Below are 24504 nucleotides of genomic sequence, written 5' to 3' on the forward strand. Positions count from 1 at the left end.
ACTGCTTGTTTGAACATTTTTATTTATTATACTAATTTTTCAGCTTTTTTCTCATAAAATAGATTTGAAAAAAAATTTGCCAAAAAATTTTCAAACAAAGGTTTTTGCATCAAATATAGAGAAAATAAATTAAATGATACATAAATATACGGTATATAATAATGTCTTCAAAAACAGTAACTATTTTCTCATTAATATCAATATAAGAGCATAAAAAACATTACAATTGAATAATAGCTTATATTATATAATAAATAGCAAACATTTTTCTATGGCTTCACATCTATCCTATTGTTCACATGTTTTATAATGCTTTCAACACTATAAAAATGAGTATTGTTTTTGACTTAAATGCTATCGGATTACCAATTGTTTGCATAGAGAAAGTTATGGGTAATGTTTGGAAGGATAGACAAAGATAGAGGGATAGCGAGAATGAGAGTGAAAAGTAATGGGGAAATGCATCAAAAAATGGTAACTTTATATCTAAATTGAAATAAAAAAAATTATAACAATATATTTATATATAAAAATACATTACACTTTGGTTATTATTATTATAGTTTCAAACACATTGAGATAATATTATTCAATTTAATAGCAGTCATTATTATGTTATCGGATTGCACTGTAATATTAGGAAAGCCACTGAAGTTTTGGCACTAATTTTACTTTTCTCAATCTATAATATTATTCATATATATATATATATTATATTTTTACTCATTTGAAAATTTTTCAATTTATACCACAAAACATGTATAACTTATGGCTCTCATCGTAACAAAAATTTTTACAACTGATTCAACAATAAGTGCACTACTTTTGCTTTTACGATATATTTTGATAAAAAATATTGATTTTTATGTTTTTCGTTGAACCCATTCATTGAATTCCTGAGTCTCATTGAAACCGAGACTTATTTGAAAGTTAGTTTGAAATGAGTTCCCAATGAATATTACTTTTATATAAACCAATAGTTGTTGTATCGCTTATGTAGCGTGCATTGAGCTCAAGCATAAACTTTGAACCCAACTATTTTTTATTGAAAACTATTTTACTATTTTATTTTCATAAAAAATAGTTAACTTTTGATGATTTTATAGATAGGGTTAGAAGTTGGGAAAAAGTGAAGTTACAGTAGATATCATATACAGCATATGCTATCTATTGTATCGTTAGTATTAAAGTTAAATAACATTATTTCAGTAGTACTGTAGTAAATAGTTATCATCTTATAGTATCTCTCAATAGGATTAAAGCCATCAGTAATATACTAACAATTTAACCGATGCATCCAAATAATATTGTGTTGCTTTTCGGTGCCTTTTATATTGCTATTCTAATGATAGTCAATACACCCATATATCTGATAAATATCCTATTTTTCTGATTTTTTAATACAATTTTTTTCTTAATATTAAGAGTGTATATATATGTGTATGTGTGAGAAAGAAAGAAAGAAAGAGAGAGAGAGACTTTCACTCAAAGTTTACAACAGTATACAGTATAATATATTCTCTTTCTCTCTCTCTCTCTCTCTCTCTCTCTCTCTCTCTCTCTCTCTTTAACCAAATTTTCCATTCATTGGCATTTCATTCAATCTATTCTTATTTAAATTTTTCTTCAATTTTGGATAAATTTATTTATTTTGTTCATTCAATGTATATATGTTTTCATCGGTATATTAGATGAAGACTCACACAAAAAACTTCATGAATGTTAAGTGCATTTCACGGATTTCGAGTAGGCATTGATTTATTCATTTAAATTGTTTGCATTGAATGAATGAGTGAGTGAGTGTGTGTGTGAGTGAGTGAGTGAGTGAGTGAGTGAGTGAGTGAGTGAGTGAGTGAGTGAGTGAGTGAGTGAGTGAGTGAGTGAGTGAGTGAGTGTGTGTGTGTGTGTGTGTGTGTGTGTGTGTGTGTGTGTGTGTGTGTGTGTGTGTGTGTGAGCAAAATTTTCTATAAATATTTATTCAATTTAATATTAAAAGTTAAACCCCTTTTAGGTTATATACATTGTTATACAGATATGTATATTATTAAGTATTACTACAATATTTTTTTAATTATATATATATTTTTATTTTTTAAAACAAATATTTTACAAAACATTAATTACAAAGTTGTAGTTTTACACTCCATTTGCTTAAGAAAATACAATATTTATGAAATTTATGTATTTTATAAATACTTATTTGCCATTATTTCTATGAATGGTATATACCATTAAATATGAGCGCATATATCACTTTGACATTAAAGTCAGTCGTCGATAGGATGTCTGTTAGATGAATAAACATAAGTATTTTTGTCCTAAATATTTATTACAGTAATAATACATTAACTTTTATTTTTCCTCTCGTCTTATCATTTCATACGGAAATATCTCAACAAATACTATATATGAAAGTGAAATATATGGAGAAAAATGTTATTAAAAGAGTTTTCCACTAAAATCATATATTAAATATTTGAATCTCTCTCTCTCTCTCTCTCTCTCTCTCTCTCTCTCTCTCTCTCATTACTGACTCAACAAAACATGTACATAAATATAAAATATTGTAATATTATAAATATTATAATATAAATGTACTAAAATAGAGCTAAATTTTAAATTAAAAATTATGTGATTTGTATAAATATAGTCTTCTATTTTATAATATATATATATATACTTATAAAATATAATCATAAATAAAACAATTTTTTGTCAAGTAATCAAATCACTCAATCAACAAAAACTAAGAAAATAATTGTTAAATAAAACAGTTTGCGATTTAATTAAAAAATATATTATTCTTATATATACTGTATATACAGTATATATGATAAGTCCAATAAACACATTAAACGTTTATTTGCAAAAACTTTTATTAAAAGACAAAATCTCTATTTAATTAAAAAAAAGAGTTTAAAAGGTTCGGTGAAATTGCAAATAGTTTTTTGTGTAAATAGTGAGATAAACGAGTGATTTGATTAGCAATTCACGACTTACTATATAATGCTTTTGTTGGACCAAAAGAGTAGACAATTGTATTAATATTATTGTCTCTCTATTTGTTTGGATACTATTTCCCAGTAATTATTATTTAGACTTTCTATGGGTTCACCGATTGTGGTCGTCGTTGACAATATCATATACCACAAAACCATTCACTTTATTTGTCATATCATTGGACAATATTTGACAAAAATTGGTTAGAGATAGGGTTAACATATTTGATTGTTAGTGTGTATGCGCTACAGTAGATGAGCTACAAAAAAAATGTTGACAAATACCAGAGTCTCAATTGAAATGAGTTGACTGTTAGTTAATAATAATCTGTAGACAACACCATTGTCTTCACGTAAACCAAAAATATAATATCTGTTCCCATAGATTGTGGTTATCAAACAACACGAGACCAGTAATAAAATCCATGGACTGAGAGTCTATACCAGTCCTTAAGCTCAATGATTGTAGTTTTATATGAAAACTTTTATCGTATATATAATATAAAACCTTTAGAAAAATAAGTTTTAGTAATGTTTAACCATCACAGAGTCAAATAATATAACTGGACTGCTATCTTACCAACTATTTATTGACTATCATTTTGTTTCACGTTCAATGAAAATGACTTTCCTCCTCCCGGTTCACAAACATAGAGACCGAGTAATAATAATAATAATAGTAAAGTCAATAAATAGTTTGATGATGTCTTTGACCGCAATATTACTGTAAGAGAGATATTGTGTGTCCAAACAAATGGATTTATAAAAGTGTGGTTAATATCAGAGATGTTTGCTAATATTGGATACAACTTATTTATAACATGTATTTCATTAATCTATTGATTTGCACCAAAATTTTGTTTACTATTTGCTTTCAAATATGTGTCAATATATACAATAATAATATATATAATATGTTCAAAGTTTATATTGAAATATCCGACATATGTATAAAATTCTCAGACTTAAGTATTAACTGAGTGACGCTATGTCTAAATACCAGTGCCCTTAACCATAGCCCTTACATCAAACAAAATATACACATTTGTAATGTGTGGGTTGTGACCGCTGGCCTAATATATGAGTTTCTTAGTGTGTGGTTTGGCCGTCATATATATGTACTGTTAATCAAAACACACTCATTACTGGGCTATTACTTGAAATATACAATAACATGATCGGCACAGTAAGCTATCGCATCGTTTATTGACTTCTTATAATACATTAGTCGTGTGTATGTGTGTTATGTTTGTCTCTCTGAACACTACTTATTAAAGGGATGTCTTCCGAGTGAACGGTTGGGTTGCAAATGAAAACTTATTATGCATTCCCTTCTCATCCCATAAGAAAACATTTTACATGTTTTTCTGGTAAATACTTTTTGCTTTAATAATTGCTGTTTGTATTCACTTTTGTTTGCCATTCATTTCCAATTGAGATATCTGTATATAAAGTACTGTATAAATAACATATAATATAAATATACTGTATATATACTGTACTATTAATTCTATGTATTGATCCCTCTTTCTATAGTTTTGATAACATTATGAAAAGCAATATTTTAAGCAATATTATTATTATTATTGTTTTGTTGTCTGTTTTGTTTCCATAAACTAAATATGACCTAAAAATAAGGACAATTCGTTTTGTTTGATCAAATAATTCAATCCAATCAAGTTTTATGCATTTATTTATATACTTATTAATGATATCACTAAGTAAATACTGCAAATGATGTTTTCTTATTTATAAAACATTTACATTTACAATAAATATTTACAATATTATATTATTTGAAATTTGATTCATACTTGTTAGTTTATAATATATTTGAAATTTTATAAATTGATACTTTTAACAAAAAAAAAACTTATAATATTATAAGTATAATTACATTTAACGATATTTTTATAGCAAAAATGTGTTCATAATTTTCCTATGAGAGAAAAAATATGTGTAAAATAAAATTCAATTATACATTAGTTTAACTTTTTTTAGGTTGAATACCAACACTACTATATTATTATATTATTGCAGTATTTTTATGATTATCATAAATGTTATTCAATTTTAATTTATTATTAAATGAAAAAAACTTTCACACAAATACATTTCAAATAGCAAGACACACACACACACAATATTTCTAAATATATAGAAATATGTAATGTATTTATAAATTTAATATACTATAATAATAATAAAAAGATAATGAAATATTTGCAGTGAATAAAAAAATATGTGAAAAACTCCATTAATTTAATTGATTTCGATTTGTGCGGATCTCTCATATCTAATACCTATCCCTATGAGGGCAGACCAACCTATATATATATATATATATTCAATTTGATAAAACACCAAAATTTATTATTATATAATATATTACTTTTCCTTATTAAACTTGTATACACTGTAAATTCAGACACACTGTTAGTTCAATTAAATCAAATATTAATAACTATTAATAAATAAATAGTTTTATTATACCGTATATAATAATACAATCAGATTTATCACTCTCTTTCCTATTTAATCTCTAATTTTATTTTATATTTTTCACATACATTATTGCTATAACAGAACAATAGGTTAATGTTGAAAATTATTGTAATAAATAACAATAATAATCATTTGTTGTTTATGTATGTATGTATGTATGTGTGTGTGTGTGTGTGTGTGTGTGTGACACTTGACTCGTCTCATATCGTAATAATAGAAATGTTAAGAGAATTATAATATTAATAAAGTGTGAGTCCATCTCTCATATCACTTGTAGGCCACCAAAGCTGATAAATATTGGATATTATTGAGAGTGAGACCGAAAATAAAAATATTCCGAATATTTTAGTTATGTTTTGACCCCAAAACAATTCGCCCGACACTTGCCTTTACATTGACTTAAAGCCTAAAACTCAAAACTAGAGAGAGAGAGAGATAGGGAGATGATTGCTTCCTCTCTCTCTCACTGATGTTATACTACTTGCATGTCTATTCAAAATCTCAACTAATCTAAGCATTTTGGGGTAATTTTGTGTGTGTGTGTGCTGTGAGTTATTTCGGGTATGTCTTTCACATAATTTTCAGTAGATATGTTTTTGACAGTAATAATTTTGTGCACTTGTGTTCATAACATTATAAGCACTGGTATAAAGTATAGCCTACAATATGACTACATCATCTCATAYARTATGTTCAATGCCTGTACGATCATATAATACTAGAGAGTAGACTAATACGAGAAGGCACTGTTGTATTAGTGTTTGGGCCCATAATGTTGTAATGCATGAAAAATCTCCCCTCAATTTGCCTGTAATTCCCACCCATTACTATATTTTTCAAACAGAGAGCTCAAAGTTTTTACTAAAAAAAAGTTAAAGCAATCAGTGGATGGGTATCATTACATCCTAAAACCTGGTGGTCTAAACTCATTTCAATCGGTGCCTCTCTCTCTCTCTCTCTCTCTCTCTCTTTATTTTTCAACTCACTTGCAAACCTCACTGATTGCCAGTGCTGGTGCACCACTTCATTCATATCCCAGAGCTCTCCCAGTACTGTTGGCTTCTCATATTATTATTAAAGCCAATATATTAAGAGGCGTTTGTCGACTATTTAGTCTTAAAAAAGTAGTTTATTTTTGAAAACAATTTATATGATGTTTTAAATTAATAATATTATTACATTGAATATACAGACAGTATATCAAGTCTCTCCCCCTAACTATTATATACCGTATATCTAGTGAAGTGAATTAAATAGTTATATATATCATATATTATTGAGAAAGATTGTAATCGTATCTAAAAAAAATAATAGCTATTTATATTTAATTTGATTTAATATATTAATAATGATAATAATAATAACATACAATATATATATATATACAGTATATATATTTTAAAAAGCAATGTATTTCAAGCAATGTGTGTATATTTGCGATAAAATGCACTCCCGTTTTGTTTTGCAAAATTATATTACTATTGTGTGTATTATATTGTATTTATTGTGATGTTTAATACCAATTATTAGTACGATTTTCAATGACTTTTGGTTATTGACTCGAAAAATAATGAAATAAATATACGATTAATACGAATAACTGAAGCAAACGGCCAACACATGTGTGTCAGTACAGTCAGTGTTTGGCTATTATTATAGTCAATGAAATGATGAGCCAATTGATTGTTAGCCATTAATGAGTGAGTATTAGTATCTTAATGTTTTGTTTGTATATATATTGTATCATAGCTTTTAATATATCAAATGAAAGCAAATTCTATGATGTTTGGGAAATAGCGCCACCTAAACGGTATAATATAAAAAAGTTGACACGTGGTTTTGATTACATATCAATGATTTTCATCTAATTATCTCTAGTCGTGTATAAGATATAACCATTTGAGGTCTGGTCGGAAGTTTTTCGGTGATACCAATGGAATCGGAGGAACACAAATGTCATAATTTAAATGAGTTTTTGTCCACACAAGACCCGAACGAAATTATCGGATGGTAACTGCTTACAGTACAATCACCAAATGGATCCGACATTTCAAACTCGGTGTACAGTCACTCAAAGATGGCGAAAGAAAAGTGTTTGGCTATTATTATATCGACCCCTGAAAATGCGGCCGCTGTCGAAAAGATAATGAAATGATCAGGCATTCATCGCACAATTGATTGTTCACTTTCTATCAGATGAACAAAAACAACAACGTGTGAACATTTGCCGAGAAAATCTAAAGATGTGGAAGAATAAGGGACATGTTTTAATTGATAAGATCACTACAGGTGATGAAACATATGTTCACTATTATGAGCCAAAATTGTCACGTGAAGCGAAGATATTTGTGTTTGAAGATGAGGTACCGCCCGATATTGTCAAACGTGATAAAACTATTGGAAAAGTTATGTACGCCGTATTTTTCAATACGGCGGGTTTTGGCCGCGGTAAAGTTATGCGGACAGAAGACAGCCACGGCTTTGTGGTACACCACACAATGTCTTCCTAAAGTCATTGAGGGATCTGCAAAAAAAGGAATGCTACTGCACCACGACAACAGCCGAGTTCATACTATCTGACTCAAGAGTTTTTGGCCAAAAATAATGTCAAGACTGTACCGCACCCGCCATATTCCCCCGACCTTGCAATGTGTGACTTTTGGTTGTTTAGTGGTCTGAAGCATTTTCTTCGCGGACAAGCATATATCAAATGAAGATCGCTATAAAAAAGCGAGATGTGGAGATCCCGAATGGAGCTATGCATCGAATGACTATATTTAAAAAATAAATTTTTTATTTTCATAAATTACGTCTAGTTTTCCTTGTGCTACGTTCCCAAAAGACAAGCTGTATATGTCGGTGTCATTAGTGTTGACCATTGCTTTTGCCTCAAAATATCATTGATTGGATTAAACGGTGTGACAACTGATTTAGTAATCAATAAATAAAGTTAAAGATTATCATATCATATGTTTGTTGTGTTATTATCACTTGTAATACTTATTAATAATAAACTTATATACAATTCCTGAGTCCAATATTTAGTAAAACTATTTGTCTAAGTTTTACATATAATTAGAATACATTTGAAATGAATATTTTTAGTATTATATTTTAATAGCATTTGTCAGTTATTGAATTTTTATCTAAATAATATAAATTTTTATTTAAGTAGCAAATAATATAATGTTTAACTTGAATGTGAAAATATTTTCAAATATAATCCAGAATTTTCCACTAGATATTGAATTTTTGGAGAAATAATGTGAAATTTTTTAAATTCTTAATAATTACCAGAAATACTTTTATGACATTCCCTACCAATTGACTTACTTTTTACGTATAAATTTACTGTATATGATTTTTTTTATTTAGATGTTAAATCGTAAATCAAATTTTTATTTAATAACAATCTATATTTTTTCAATTTAATTTATATTGTGTATATATATATAATATCTATATATTTTTACTTAATATAGTTTTAAGTACTCAATTTTTCTCGATATGATTTTATATATATATTTTTTAAATTTCAGATGCGATCCTTTTTTTTTTGGTCACAATATTTTTGTGGATCTTAAATCTCAAAGCGATATATAAAATAATGTAATAATATTTTATATAAAGAGTGAAGAAAATAATAGAAAAAGAAAGAAAATATAAGCAAAATATATTTGGTTTCAAAAAAAGTGAAAATATTTATTGATTGCTACAGTGATATCACTACACAAATTGCATTCAATTGGAGAGGAAAGGCCTACAAGAAAAAGAAAGAAAATAACGAAAGGAAAGTCGTATTCTAAAGATTGTGAGGAATGATAAGTACATTGTTTTGTGACAGCAATTCATATCTGACCAGAAATAAAGTCTTAACATATAATAAATCGATGAGATATCGCCGAGAAAAATGATTGTCGAGAAACAAGTCGACAATAAGTCAAAAACAACGCAAACTATGAGCACATGGAGTATAGCCGACTATGAAATGTACGGCAATGATAACAATTGTGTTGTCACTATCGACAACAAATGTCTATACAGGAGATCCGTATTTAGGAAAAGTCGTCATAATTTTCACAAATTTCTATATTTATGTTTAATTTTGTGGATTTCAGTGGTTAATATATGTGATGCTCTACAACAACACATGCAATATGAACCACCAGTGTATGCCTCGTATACCACAACAAACAAGAGCATCAACTTTACCCATATTGAGATCGACCCGATCTCTGGCCACATATATGTCGGCGCTTCCAATTGGGTCTATCAATTCAGTGCTAATCTAACTCTTGAAGTGGCCGTACAAACGGGTCCACTGCGTGATAGTCCAATGTGTTCACCTGGCGATTGTCACGGTGTCGATGAGACACAAATACCGTATGTGAATAATATAAACAAAGTGCTAGTCATTGACCCGTTCAGCAAAATGTTGATCGCCTGTGGATCAGTTCATCAGGGGTCGTGTCAAAGACATAGTTTGCGTGATATCGGACAGAGAGAAGAATTAGTTACAGTTCCCGTTGCCTCTAATGATGAGAACTCGTCGACAATAGCCTTAGTCGGACCGGCAAAGTATTTTAGTCCACATAACGCCATACCAGTGCTATACGTGGGGGCCACCAACTCACGGCTTGGTTCATATAGAGATATGGTTCCGGCCATTAGTAGTCGGTCTCTTGAATCCGGTCCCCGATTATTCAATATTATTGAAAAGTCATTTACTGATAGCGCCAGAGTCGACATTAGTTCTCATTTAAGAGATTACTATCTCGTGAAATATGTTTATGGCTTTCACGCAAATGACTTCATTTATTTTGCAACCGTTCAAAGGAAATCACACTTACGAGCGCTGGAAGAGTGGGGTTACATAAGCCGTTTGACGCGTGTCTGTGTCAGTGACGCCGGATTTCACACATACACTGAAGTGACCCTTCAATGTGTGGCACAGGACGGCCAAGAATATAATCTATTACAGGACGCCATTGTCATCAAAGTCGGCAATGATTTGGCGGATGAGTTTCGCATCGAAAGGGGATCACAAGTATTATTAGGAGTGTTCTCCTCGAGTATAGACCACTCTTCAAAGCCCGACCAGTATTCGGCTGTTTGTGTGTTTCCCTTATCACTAATTGAACACAAGTTTACCCAAAACATACACCTGTGCTATAATGGAAGTGTTTTGACTCGTAATATGGATTATATTGCCGGCAGTGTTAATGAGTGTCCGGAGCCCGGGGTAAGTGTGCTGTTAGTGCTGTGTTTATGCGATAACTGTTATGGTCTCTAATTGTCAAAACTCATATATCAATGATTCAAAGATATATTGCCATTACTAGAGTATATCATTTATTTAATAATATACTTTATTACTGTATATGGTATAACTGTATATTATATAATACTTTACAATAAGTATATATTTTTTAGTTCATTCATAACACTATTATTTAATTTATTTTATGTGTAAATGAATTACTTAGAAACACATAAATAGAGTTAACAAAATATACATTTTTAGTCACTGGTGTCTGAAATTGTTATTAACAAATAGTACAATAAAATACATAAAGCAAAACTATGTTTATTATATTTTTACACATTATATACATTTTTCAGACTAATATATCATAATTTTTTTCTTTTTTTTATATTAAATATTATGATTTTTATACATAACTGGAGCGCAAACAATAGTACAACAGGCAGTCATTGCATATATAAATAGACATTTAAATGGAAAGAATATTCTGTATATATTTTACGAGATATTTACTAAATATCTTTTATGTTAATTACGATAAATTTATGGCTTATGTTATTACTAGAGCTCATGAGTGCTCATAAATCCTTTTAGTCATAGTTTTAGGACTAGTACTTGATATTACCAGAGACTAGGTTTTCATATACAGTATGTATTTATATGTTATTTCATATATACTGTAGATATGTATGATATGTATTAAGCACTCGTCAGCATAACAACCAGCCATTCATTTCCGAACCATATTATAACACGATATGCTTAGTTGACTTCACACATAAACTCACATATTATATATATATTGAGATTCTTTAATACAGAATATATAACTGCTATTTATTGCCACTATTTTTGTTCATTTATATCCTACAGTTCCCTATCCTTAACCCTGTTTTTGCACACAGATATCAATACATTGTATCTAAACATGACTGAGTTTCCTTTTTTGTTGCTTTCAAAATGTATGCCATTGTCATTGTTTGTGTATAACTTCTGTAAGTGTGTGGCATTGCACTCATGCCATACATTTAAATATTGTGATCAACACATGCCGGTGCCCTCTTATCTCTGATAGTAAATGACATTGAAATGTGTTGACATTTATTTGCTATTTATTCTTTATTCTCAGCTATTGATTTGCATTATATAACACTTTAGTATCTGACAATATATTGTTGCAAAGTAAGCCTTTTTCTGATAACCCAATAATAGGTTTAACTTGATTTTCATTCCTGTCCTCATTGATTGTACTGTATATACACTATGTTTCATATAAAACAACAGTTTATATATATATATATCAATAATATTCTCTTTGAAAATAGCATTTTTATGTTCATCAATTGTATTAATATACGCTATAAATTTATTTATTTGGACAAAAAATAATAACAATACAGAAAAATTGTCAAAATATTATATGAGATATAAACATAATATAACATAACATACGGTACTAAATGAAACATATATATATAAAAAAGGTTTTAATGATTGAAGCAATTTATAAGCCATTTCTATGTACTTTCGATTCATATAAAGCAAGTTATGTTGCAATTCATGTATGCTTTTATTACTTGAAAAAACAGTATTAGTTACAGAATATAACAGTAATTTAGTAATACGACTGCAATTTCTCACTTTTTTTTAATGTCATTACTATTAAATCAAGAATTGCCAGCTCTGGGTATTAGAGACCATAATATAAGTCTGAGTTAATACTAATAATATTAAGACTTATTTACTGTATATTTGGCACTAATTTTGCGCTAAGATTATATAAAATGTTTTATATACTGTATATACCGTATACGGTATATACAGTATATATATATATAAATACATAACTCACATACATATGTTTTTATCTCCCGGTGTCTACAGAAAGCTGGAAATATACAGAATTTTTGTAACGAAGCAATCAAACTGAACGGTTCGTTGCCAATTACTTCGACGGCAATTATTGTCTATCAAAATACCACATTAACAGCTGTTACGGCCACTGTTACCGGTCAACATACCGTTGCTTTTGTCGGTACCAGTGATGGTGCCATCAAAAAGATTTTAATATCTGGCTCTACAGTGGGCGAAGAGTTTGAGGATGTGATTGTAGACAGGGGTCATCCTATACTTGGAGACATACATCTCGATCACGAACATCACCCTAAATATGTGATCGCATCGTCACCTTATAAAATATCAAAAGTCAAGATCGAGAGGTGTACCCAATATCATGATTGTGACCAGTGTTTGGCCGCCAGAAATCCTTACTGCGGGTGGTGTTCACTAGAAAAGAGATGTACGGTTAAGTCAGAGTGTAATAACGCCACCAATTGGGGTATATCTGAGCGCATTATCTCATCTCCGCGATGGCTTTCCTTAGAAACGACACAATGTATCGACTTTCAGGCCATCAAACCCGAGTTCATGCCTTACAATACAGTTTCTAATATTGAACTACTTATCTATCAATTGCCTCAATTACCATACGGTGCAAACTATTTGTGTGTATTTGGTGTCGGATCGCCAATTCCTGCCCGTGTTTCCCGTAATGGACTTTCATGTATGGCACCATCTGTTGCCTCCCGCCCTGCCATTCCTCCCGGTGAAGATCATACAGTAGTAAATCTGGCGGTCAGGAGTAGCGAAACCGATACCGACTTCATTAACCGGTCGTTCGTATTTTATGACTGCAGTGTCCATAAAACATGCAAATCATGTGTTACCAGTTCGTGGGCTTGCAATTGGTGTATGCATGAGAACATGTGTACACATAACACATCCCAATGCGCCCGAAGGATGATTGTCGGCGAAAATGTAAGTTACATACCTGTGCTGTCAATTATTTTTTTACTCAGTAATTGATGTTTATTATACAGTATTTAATATTATTTAATACTATAATTTAAAATCTATTGCGTTTAACGACTATTGAATTTAATATCATAAATTGATAGCTAAAGTTTTAGGACTAATAGTAGATAAAGGCTTTAATATTTTATCATTTTTCCAGTCATGTCTTTTTTCATAACTGTCTTTTTTATTATTAAAGTTATGATTATTGTAAACAAGTAAAAGGGTTCAACAAAACCTTAAATCACATTTAATTTGACAAATATTATGTTTAATATTAATAATAAAAACAATAATTTTTTCAAATGTGTTTAATATAATATTTAAACAAGTTTTTTGTGTGGACATAATGTTCGGGTGTTTTCCTAAATATATATATGAAACCCATTGATATTCAACAGATTTTATGCTAAATTAAATTTATTCATAAAAGTTTTGCAATTTTTTATATATAAATAAATTAAAAAACTTTTGTGTGCACACAAACTTATTTTATATATATTTATGATAATCACCGTTTTGACTATCATATTAAGCTCACACACACACACACACACACACACACACACACACACACTCACAACTAAAAACAATATAATAGACAAATATATTGGTTTTTGTTTGGCTCATGTGATGTCTTCACTTGTCTTATAAAAAAAAATTTTAAATCCAATTTATGTTTTATTTTTCTTTCCTGTATTAGTCAACAAAAATATCTATAAAATTATGTAATGCAAGTGTACTGAAAAAAGATATTGCATATAAATGACACTATTTATAGCATGCATTTAGAAAATTACATTTCAAATGCAGTTTTATTTTGGCATACATAAGAAAAACATAAATTTATTTGAATGTTTTTTTTTGTGTTTGTAAAACAACACAATCACACAAACACCGCCACTACTACTACTACCAGCACTATTGCCCGGTGCCTACTATTGTGAATACTAGAGCCCAACCCTTAATATAAAATATATTAGTTTTCAATGACTTCCCTAAAACTCATACAAAATTCAGTCTTTTAATATTATCTGTATACCGGTATATATATATATATATACTTTATATATGTCTTTTGTTATGCAAATTTTGTAAATACATATAAATTATAAATTGTATTTGATATGATATGGCATTTAGTATGGTATATCACACACACACTTATAATGCATGCAATTTCGATATCTATTTTTATGTAATATTACTGTAATTTACTAAATATTATACAAAAAATATTTATTATACATAATATAAATGTATAGTACATTCATTACATTATAACTAATGCTTCATTTGTTGGGGTTATTCATTGCATAGTTACTATTAAAACAGATTTGATGCACACATTTTAGATTTTATTTTACATACAATACTTGGATTTTTTTCTCACACATTAGATATGAACTCATATATTACTTTTTAAATTAAAATTTAATTCCCATTTCAAGCATTATTATTATACTTTTATGTATATATTCTTAAAAAACTTATAATAATAATAATAATCGTCAGAAATATTGTTGAGAAAAATATGTTTTTCTTATTTCTTTCACATTCGGTAATAATATTTATAATATATTATATAATTTTTTAAATTAAGAAATCATTCATTCATTTCAAATTCCTTAACATAAAATGTATATGTATTTTATATATTCATAAAGTACTTTATATATAGATATATAAGTATATTATTATTATTATTATTATTATTATTATTATTATTATTATATGTGCGATACATTTATATCATCTTTTACTTATAAAGCATATTATATTTATTTAAATTCTTGATAAAAATTCAAAAAAAAAGTAAAGAAAATGAATGAATGAATGAATAGAATAAATACATGCATTTATTTTTTCAAACAAAATTGCAATTGAAATGTAAATAAAGTGATTTTTTATAGAATAATAATCTTTTATAATAAAAAAAATTATATTCATATGAATATTAGTCACAACTTAATTGTTAGTCTGATATCTATTTTACTTTACTTTACTTGATATTCTTAAATATGATATAATAAAAGGTATTGTTTTGTTATTACAAAATTATATTATAATTTTAATGCATCTGAATATATAATAAATTGCATTTAATTTTAAAATTATATTTTGTTGTATTTTGTTACTTATATCATGTATGTATAAATTAATATAATTTAATATGTTTTAAATATAAATTTAATATTATTTATGGTAACACAAATTATAATACTAAATGAATAAATGAGAAAATTTAATATTTCTTAAGGCAATACAATTAATACGAAATTATATGTGATTCAAAAACTTTAATTAAACTGTATTTAAATTTATTAAAATAAGTGATTTTTATTTTGTTGATACACTTATTTATATATTTATTAATGTCATTTTAGTATTGCATTTAATGTAATAATTTATGATAAATGAAATAAAATTTTGTTCATATATTAATTATTATCCTAATTTAGCTTTCAAGATATATAATATACAGTATAGTAAATACTGTATATAATAAATAGTATTAATTTACATTTAATAACATTAATGATAAATACTGTATTACTGAGTAATATATTTTTATAAACATTAAATATGAATGTATTAATCTTATGTCTGTTGTTTATCTATTTATTTTTTACCCAAACGTTTGGCACATTCATCATCAGAGTCATCAAAATTCATTAATTAAGGGCCGACAGCACTGTCCATCATTTAGTATCGACAATGAGATACTTATACCTAACGGCGCTAAACGTGAAATAACTATTGAAGTCAGAAATCTCATCTCATCTTTGGTTAGTTTTATTAAATATTAGTTAAATAGTTTATTGTAATAAAAACAAACAGCAATTTGTTTTTATATACATTTTATTGACAATAAAAATTTGTTTCATCTATTTTTTTGCTAACATTTTAGGAGGGATTCCAATGTATTGTCGAGATTGAGGGCGCAAAGGAACGGGTGTTCGCCAGAGTCAGAGATAATAAAGTAATTTGTGCCGAAAGTGTGGTATGTATTGAATTTGTTTTAGTATGTGATATATATTTATTTGATTGTAAGTCGCGATATCAACCAATACAGTACAACCCAACATATAATACCCGTTACCTAACATTAATAAAGATTGCATTCCTTTCACTTGTTTTCTCCACTTCTGATCCCTGTTTTCTGATCCAACCATTTCTCTCTTTCTTTCTTTTATCCGGTATTTTACTCATTATTATCATTTCATACATTCATATCTTATATACTATTTTTGTCTATTTTTTCTCAACACATCTTTTTGTAGTTTAGTCTCAATTGTATCTCTTTTGCAATATTTGATGGCATTTATTCATTTGCCGTTATTATTATTATTATATTTTATAACACAATGTATTTTGTTTTTTGTATAACATTTGTAGTACACCTATGAAGAAGATGTGGGAGAAATGAAAGGAGAGTTGACTGTCTTATGGAACGGCGATACGTTTATTGACAAAACCAATGGTCAGATATATATTAAGTTTTTTCTGTATATTTCTTGTCATTTTCAAGCCATCAATTCATTCAATTGAATTCATGGTTTATCTCTCTCTCTCTCTCTCTCTCTCTCTCTCTCTCTCTTTCACACACACATACACACACTTTATCTTACATCACATCATAAATACTATTTACTTAATATAACAAAAGACATTTCACAAAAAAAACTTTATTTTCATCTTTCAGAGACTCTCTTAACATTGTATTCAATATTTATATTGATATTAAATATTTCATATTCTTTTGTCTGTCTGTTTATTTATCTGTCAGTTACGCTATACAAATGCCATTTACTGGGAAGTCATGCCTCGAGACCTGACTGTTCATTATGTCAGACTCGAGACAAGAAATACCAGTGCGTTTGGTGTTCCTCTCAGTGCTCATACGTGGACTCGTGTGTGGATAACCCGGCGCCCTCTTGTCCGCCACCCAGAATCGATTGGGTGAGTCCTATATATATATCATATATATTAACATGAAATACCTGTCTAATTGTATGCCTACCGTATACTACCACCAGAAGTATAATATATATAATATAATTCAACTTGTTTTTCAAAATGCATATACATTTTAGCATTAATTTAAATGCCAGCAAAATTAACTTAAATTATATGTATTATCATTGATACTAATTGCTGGGTTTGATTTCACAATCAAAAAACACATACAATTATAGTTATAATAAAAATACTCAAATATTTTATTATTACTAATATTATTACTGTTATTAGCATATATTTATTGGCAATTATTTTATTGATTATCACAAAAAAACTAAAGAAAATGCTCTAAAAAATTTAATATAAAATTGATAATTCATTTGAAAATTAGTACAAAATTTTTATTTAAAATATTAAAGAAACTTTATTTAGTTTTTTTAATGTATAGATTATAAAACATTTAATAATTATTTTTAGTCTAAAAAATAATTTCACGAAATAATCAGTTGATTAAAATCCTAAGAGATTTGGATCAATGCGTGAGTTCATTGCTATGATTATAGAGAAAAATCAGAATTAATTATAAATAAAATAAATATATATTTGAGTTTCTCTTCCGAAAATGCATTCAAACTAATATAAAAAACCCCTATTTTTATTAATTTAAACAAAATCATTGAAAAGATTAATAAGAAAAGCTTTATTATACGTATATCTCTACTAAATCTGAGTTAATTTAAACATAAAGTACTTACATATAGTATATACATAATATTATTTTAATTGTAAATATTTTAAACATTTTCTCTATTATACAGTAATCTGTTTTATACAGATTACGATCGTAAAAATTAAATATCAAATATAGTATTATTACTATTTTTTAATTAAAATATATACCATAAAAGGAAAAATATCTTATATAATGTTTAATAATTTAGATTTCTTTATATATATATATATATATATATATATATATATATCTTATATTCTGTATATCTAACAATTGCCTTATGTTATAGTCTACACAATAATTTTCCGCACATATAATTCATCCCTTTTTTTTGCACATTTTTTTAAACTAAAACCACCAAAAGGCTGGCAATTGTTGGTTGCAATTCTTGCTAAGCAAACTATTTTTATATATATCATACAGTTTACAGCTATTACTACTACTACTGCATAGACTATAGTCAGGTGTTTGTGACAAATAAAATGATGAATGAAATCACAAAAATACTTTATAATATTATTGTATATATAAAATAGTAATTTTTCTCATATATATTTGATATAAAAAAATATAGTTTGGCATATAATTTATAGAATATAAAGTATACACTGTATATTGTGTAAAACCTATTTGTTCAGTCAATTTTTGTGATGCTGTGTATACTGTATTTATAACAATGGTTTTCACACGCAAAATGGTTTTAATACATACAGAATATTCTTTATACTGTATATAACACAAACCGATAACAACAATGCACTGTATATCTAATGAATGAACAGAATATTTATTTATATTTTTTATAAATACAATAATAGCGAAAACATTACAATAGTGTGGCCTAAAAATTTAAGTGTCAGCCCATTCATTGCCTACAAAAATGTTATTAATAATGATTATTAAAAATATGATGTATTAGACAGGAATTAATTGATGAGAAAATGATATATACAGTTAATTTCTAATTTGTTATTTAATGCAAACCCACCTACAGATACATCCCCTGTCGGGTCCAGTAGAAGGCGGAACACTGGTGGCCATCGAAGGTTCCAATTTGGGCTTAACTGAAGATGAGATCAGAGACAAAGTAGCGCTCGGAGGCATTCCCTGTGTGACAGTTGAATACAGTATATCCGTTCGGTAAGTCTATTGATGTTAACTAATAAAATCGATAAAAACATATTTTTAGTTATTTAACTAATAATAATTAAATTTTTACGCCTACTAATAGTGTTGTCTGTCGTACGGGTGTCAGTCCTATTGGTGAACAGTCGGCAGTTGTGGTTATTGGCAACCGGGCCGGTGTGACCCGGGCTCAGGAAAAGTTTCAATATAAGGTACGTTACTATTATAATTGAGTTTCGCTAGAAGTATGTATATCGTTGAATAATACATAAAGCTTATGGCATTAAGTAAGTGGTTCACCCACACCATAGCTTGCGAGGAACTCCTAATATTATTATTATTATAAATACAATGTGTTGCTAATGTATAATAACGTTGCTCTCAAACAAATGAAATTATTGATTGAAAAATTATTTTTGACAAAAATTGTGTGAACACAACCTCTCGATTTTTTCGCACTTTAAATGTATTGTTCACTATTCTCCCTCTCCTTTATATTTTACTTTCACTTAAGTTAATGTGCTTTTCATATCAATTTCAGTCTTAAGAATAGAGAGAAAACACAAATCCCTTAAACCCTCAAAAACTGAGTTTTTTGAGAATTTTAGTTTTTATTTATATATAAATTTTTATATCATATTTGCAGTAAATATACGTTAAGTTTAATAATAAAGGTCTCGAAGGCTTTTATCGTTAGCATTAAAGATAGGAAAAGTTTTTTCATAAATATATTTTAACTTTACATCCATTGGAAAAAACTCAATTACTATTCCTTTTATTATATAAATTTTTATTATTTACTATATTTACAGTATACATATACTTATTATACTACGATATCTATAATATAATACAATATAAAGTTATATATATACTGTATATAATACATACATACATAGTAGTATAAACTCGATTCATACATATATATATATAAAATTTACGTTACGTTCAATGTTATAGATTAGTCCACACATAACAATGTTTGATGGATTGTGTTTATGTTCCGGTGAATGATTGATATAATTTTAATTACATATTTTCATATCTGTTTGATATTGTGCTCTAAAAATATTACAGTAATATATTGTAGTTTATAGGCATATAAAAGTAATAATATTAAAGCGAGTCTTTCATTGTGTCAATTGTGTACTAGTATTACGTTTTGTGTGTCGATTAAAATTACATTTAGCTTTCGGTATCAATGCATCAAACTTTATATTTATATTGACATCAGACAACAACAACAACAACAACAACCATATAATATTGGCTAAATTTATATATTATTATTAGTATTATTACAAAACTGTTATACAAAGTCCATTTTTATGTTTTTTAGCCTTAAAAAGTTATGACAACATTTATTATTTAGTTTAATTATTATATAATAGTTTAATAAGATTTATTTTCATTGTTAATTAGTTACTAATATCAAATTAATTAATTTATATTATTAGATTCAAAATTTTAATATTATATATATTGAAAATAAATTGTTTAATTCTAACACATTTTATTTTAGTATTTTTGCTCAAAAAACATTGGGAAGGGATTTTAAAAATTTAGATAATGACAAAATATAATATTCTATGATATATACATATATTATAACATGTAATTTATAAATATTTATAGTTTGCATGTTTTTCTATTGTAATTTTATTATACTATCAATAGTGAACTTAATGTTTAGTTAATAGCACTCTCTGTTTATTGAGTTTTTTGTTGTCAATTCAGTTAACTCTCTCAAAACACTAGCAAACAATTGAATCAAAAAGTGATACAACAGTATATATATAGTATTAGAGATACAGTTGTGTCGATATATCTTTATGCCTACCAGTGCTCGACTGGAAATTGCTTTTGGTGTGGTTGTACTGTACGAGTACTCTATGCTTTAGTAGTATATTGGTATCGCAGGTGTTATTACTCTCAACTAAAGCGTGATAATAGTTATCCAAATTTGTTTCTCAAGACACGCATTGTTTGATACCTTTTATTTTATTTTATTTTTTGTTGTTGTTATTGTCTAACAGTAAACATAGTATACAGTACTACACACACACATCATGTATTTGACACTGTTTTTCTCACTTTATCTATTTGTTGTATCTGTCATATCTATGATCAAGTTTATCAATTTTAAACATATTTGTTGAGAGAAAAAGAGAGTATAAAAATTGTTGATATAATTTTTGTATTGAGTGTTTGATTTAGTAAATTTTGTTTTTATATGTTTTTTGGCATTTTATTTCACATTTTCTATTGAATGGCAATACAGCCCTGAAATCCATTGTTTAGAAATAATAATGTTTTTGTCTTTTGATGATATTTTTGGTAATTTATTTTCTATTTGTTATCTAATCTCTCTTTTTATTTTGTTGTAAGCTTTTAAAAATCAATGGACTCAATCTCTATCTTAGTTCAGATTTATAGCCAAACATACAAAAAGATAGTGAAATAATACAATAGTTTATCCCATCTTTTACTTCATTCACTATATTTATTATATAATACTTCGATAACAACCTTAAATTGAGAGTTGAGTTCAGCTTTTATTTATTATTATTATATATAGTTTTAATCTTTTTTACTTTTAAAAATCATATAAAACACAACAATAATTTGTTTCATTTTTGTTTTTAAAACCAAAATCCAAATAAATTTTTAGTAATTTTTTTATATCTATTTATGATTTACTATCTATTTTTGAAATCCACTAAAAATAGTTTACAGACTGATATGAAAATATAGTCCAAACAAAACAAAACAAACAAAACCCTAATTGAATTTTACGATTGAAATCAAACAATCTTTTTATAAAAATGTCATTTTGTTAACAAATGTGAGTTTGGTTTTTATCTAAGCATTAACTTTAAATAAAGCTATTATATAAATATTATACACATTGTTGCAGATAATGACAAATCATTATATTATTTTATGTATAAAGTGGTATATATTCTTATATAATCTAATTTAATAAAAGACTACAGAATATTCTATGTATAAAACTAAGCAAATAAATAAAAATTAGATTCTTAACGCACTTTTAGCATCTGTTACGAGAATAATAATAATAATAAATAATTTAATCAAAAACAAAAGATTACAAAAATATGTATTCAAATTATTTGATGTTTAAGTGATGGGGAATGGGAAGTAATAGCACAGGCATTGTGCCGTTTATACTATAGTACAGTATATTACATGTAATTAGCACTGATATTTAGCAACTCATTAATGAGCACCGGGTTGTGTGATGGATATGTTTTGGGAATATGACTAATGACTACTAATTTTGATTATTATAACATATATAACAGTATTTGTAAATTATTATTGTATAATACTGTATGTCTTATAATATTCAGCACTCAATTGGGTGTGCCTTTAGAGGAACATCTCATGAATAAAAACTAATAATATTGTTATGTTTTGTTGTCTATCTTTCCCTATTATGCTGTTGTGCCCCACAATAGACGGTTCACTTGATGGATGTAAACCCTAAATTGGGCCCACAATCTGGTGGTACCCGTCTATATTTAAGTGGTACTAATTTGAATATCGGTTCCAACATTGAGATTTTCTTGGATGAGCTGCCCTGTCGTGTGGAACGGTATGTCATTTGTTTTCAGTTCATTTAATTTCTGATTTTTTGCTACAATTAAAGCCATTATTGCTTATAAATAACGATCAATCAATCAATTTATAAAAATGTCATTTAATTCATTTTTTTTAATGTGAACCATAATGAATGGACAGTTCGTTGGCGAGTAGTAAACAATTGAGTTGTCGTACCACTCCTGCACCCCATTCCTCATACTCTGTCCGACAATTAATACTATGTATTGATGGATCAAACCATACTCTTTCCCATCCATTTAAATACACAAAAGACCCGACAATTTACAGAATCTATCCGTTGGAGAGTTTTTTCAGTGGCGGTCGACCATTACTTGTGTCGGGAAGTAATTTCACATCAATACAATTGCCACGCATTGCTATCTTTGATGATAATAGTCTTGTCAATGAAACGGTATGGCTATTATCTCCGACCCCATTCAATATTCAATTATTTATTTATTTAGCATTTTATAGGCGTATTTTATCTAATTGTTTATTTCATATCCGTTTTCAAACCCATATCCTAATTATACAGTCGTGTAATGTAATTAACTCGACAACGATGTCGTGTCCGTCACCAAAAATTATGGAAGATCTGGTCATCCAAAGTCAGTCACGTAATTACATCCGCGATGTTAGCAATAGTGGACTTAGACTGAGAATTGGTTTTGTTATGGACGACGTCCAGTCTGTTCGCGATTTGCAAGAGTTCTATCCAACGATGCCATCGAATCTTATATATCTTTCCGACCCAAAGGTGTTTTCATTTGATGAAAATGGTATCAAATTATACAAAGGAGAGTCATTAGTCATTGAGGGCGAGAATCTTAGATTGGCCTCAACTGAACACGAAGTAAACGTGACGATAGGCACCCGAACTTGTAATATAACATCTCTTAGTATGACACAACTGGTTTGCTTTCCACCCGACGTCCAGCCTCTGGGATCGGATGAGTTGGGTCGACCTAACGAAAATGATTTGCCAACAGTTGTGGTCAAAATGGGAAATCTTCGCTATGATATCGGTTACTTGCGCTACGAAGTTTCAGCCGCCTATGAATTGCCTCCACTAGTAATCGGTTGTTTCGTGGCTGCCGGTGCTGTACTCATGTTATTGAGTCTAATAGTTTTAGCTATTTTCAAGCATAAGAGCTCTCAGGCTGAGCGCGAGTATAAGCGGATCCAATTGCAAATGGATACTCTCGAGAACAGTGTCCGATCTGAATGCAAACAGGCGTTCGCCGAATTGCAGACCGACATGACTGACCTCAATAATGATTTACAGACCACTGGTATCCCTACCCTTGACCACAGGGCTTACATTATTAAAGTTTTCTTTCCCGGTTTACCCGACAATGGAAGTCCTCTTTCAAGTGACTACAAAGTAAGTACTTTTCTTTCCGATTATCAATCGATTAGAATATTCTTGAGTT

At 28.1% G+C, this 24504-nt stretch overlaps 1 protein-coding gene across 2 annotated transcripts in view; it reads left to right on the forward strand.

Annotated features, from left to right (window-relative positions):
• LOC128961811 (plexin-B-like) overlaps nucleotides 1-24504 on the forward strand; it is a 34922-nt gene that overhangs the window by 7819 nt on the left and 2599 nt on the right. The window contains exons 1-12 of one of the 2 annotated variants that reach the window (XM_054308093.1): nucleotides 7094-7204; nucleotides 9044-10746; nucleotides 12655-13587; nucleotides 16284-16412; nucleotides 16535-16627; nucleotides 17023-17107; nucleotides 17414-17586; nucleotides 19314-19459; nucleotides 19551-19656; nucleotides 22927-23063; nucleotides 23210-23483; nucleotides 23607-24455. In XM_054308093.1, coding sequence (XP_054164068.1) covers nucleotides 9415-10746; nucleotides 12655-13587; nucleotides 16284-16412; nucleotides 16535-16627; nucleotides 17023-17107; nucleotides 17414-17586; nucleotides 19314-19459; nucleotides 19551-19656; nucleotides 22927-23063; nucleotides 23210-23483; nucleotides 23607-24455 — 4257 coding nt within the window. In that variant the 5' untranslated portion in view covers nucleotides 7094-7204; nucleotides 9044-9414. Of the gene's footprint in view, nucleotides 1-7093; nucleotides 7205-9043; nucleotides 10747-12654; nucleotides 13588-16283; nucleotides 16413-16534; nucleotides 16628-17022; nucleotides 17108-17413; nucleotides 17587-19313; nucleotides 19460-19550; nucleotides 19657-22926; nucleotides 23064-23209; nucleotides 23484-23606; nucleotides 24456-24504 lie in introns of those variants that run through there. The other variant, XM_054308094.1, reaches the window with a different exon arrangement.

This window comes from Oppia nitens, unplaced genomic scaffold (genome assembly GCF_028296485.1).
Source record: "Oppia nitens isolate AA-2021 unplaced genomic scaffold, nextdenovo-longstitch-racon4-pilon3 scaffold5_pilon_pilon_pilon, whole genome shotgun sequence".
Taxonomy (NCBI): domain Eukaryota; kingdom Metazoa; phylum Arthropoda; class Arachnida; order Sarcoptiformes; family Oppiidae; genus Oppia; species Oppia nitens.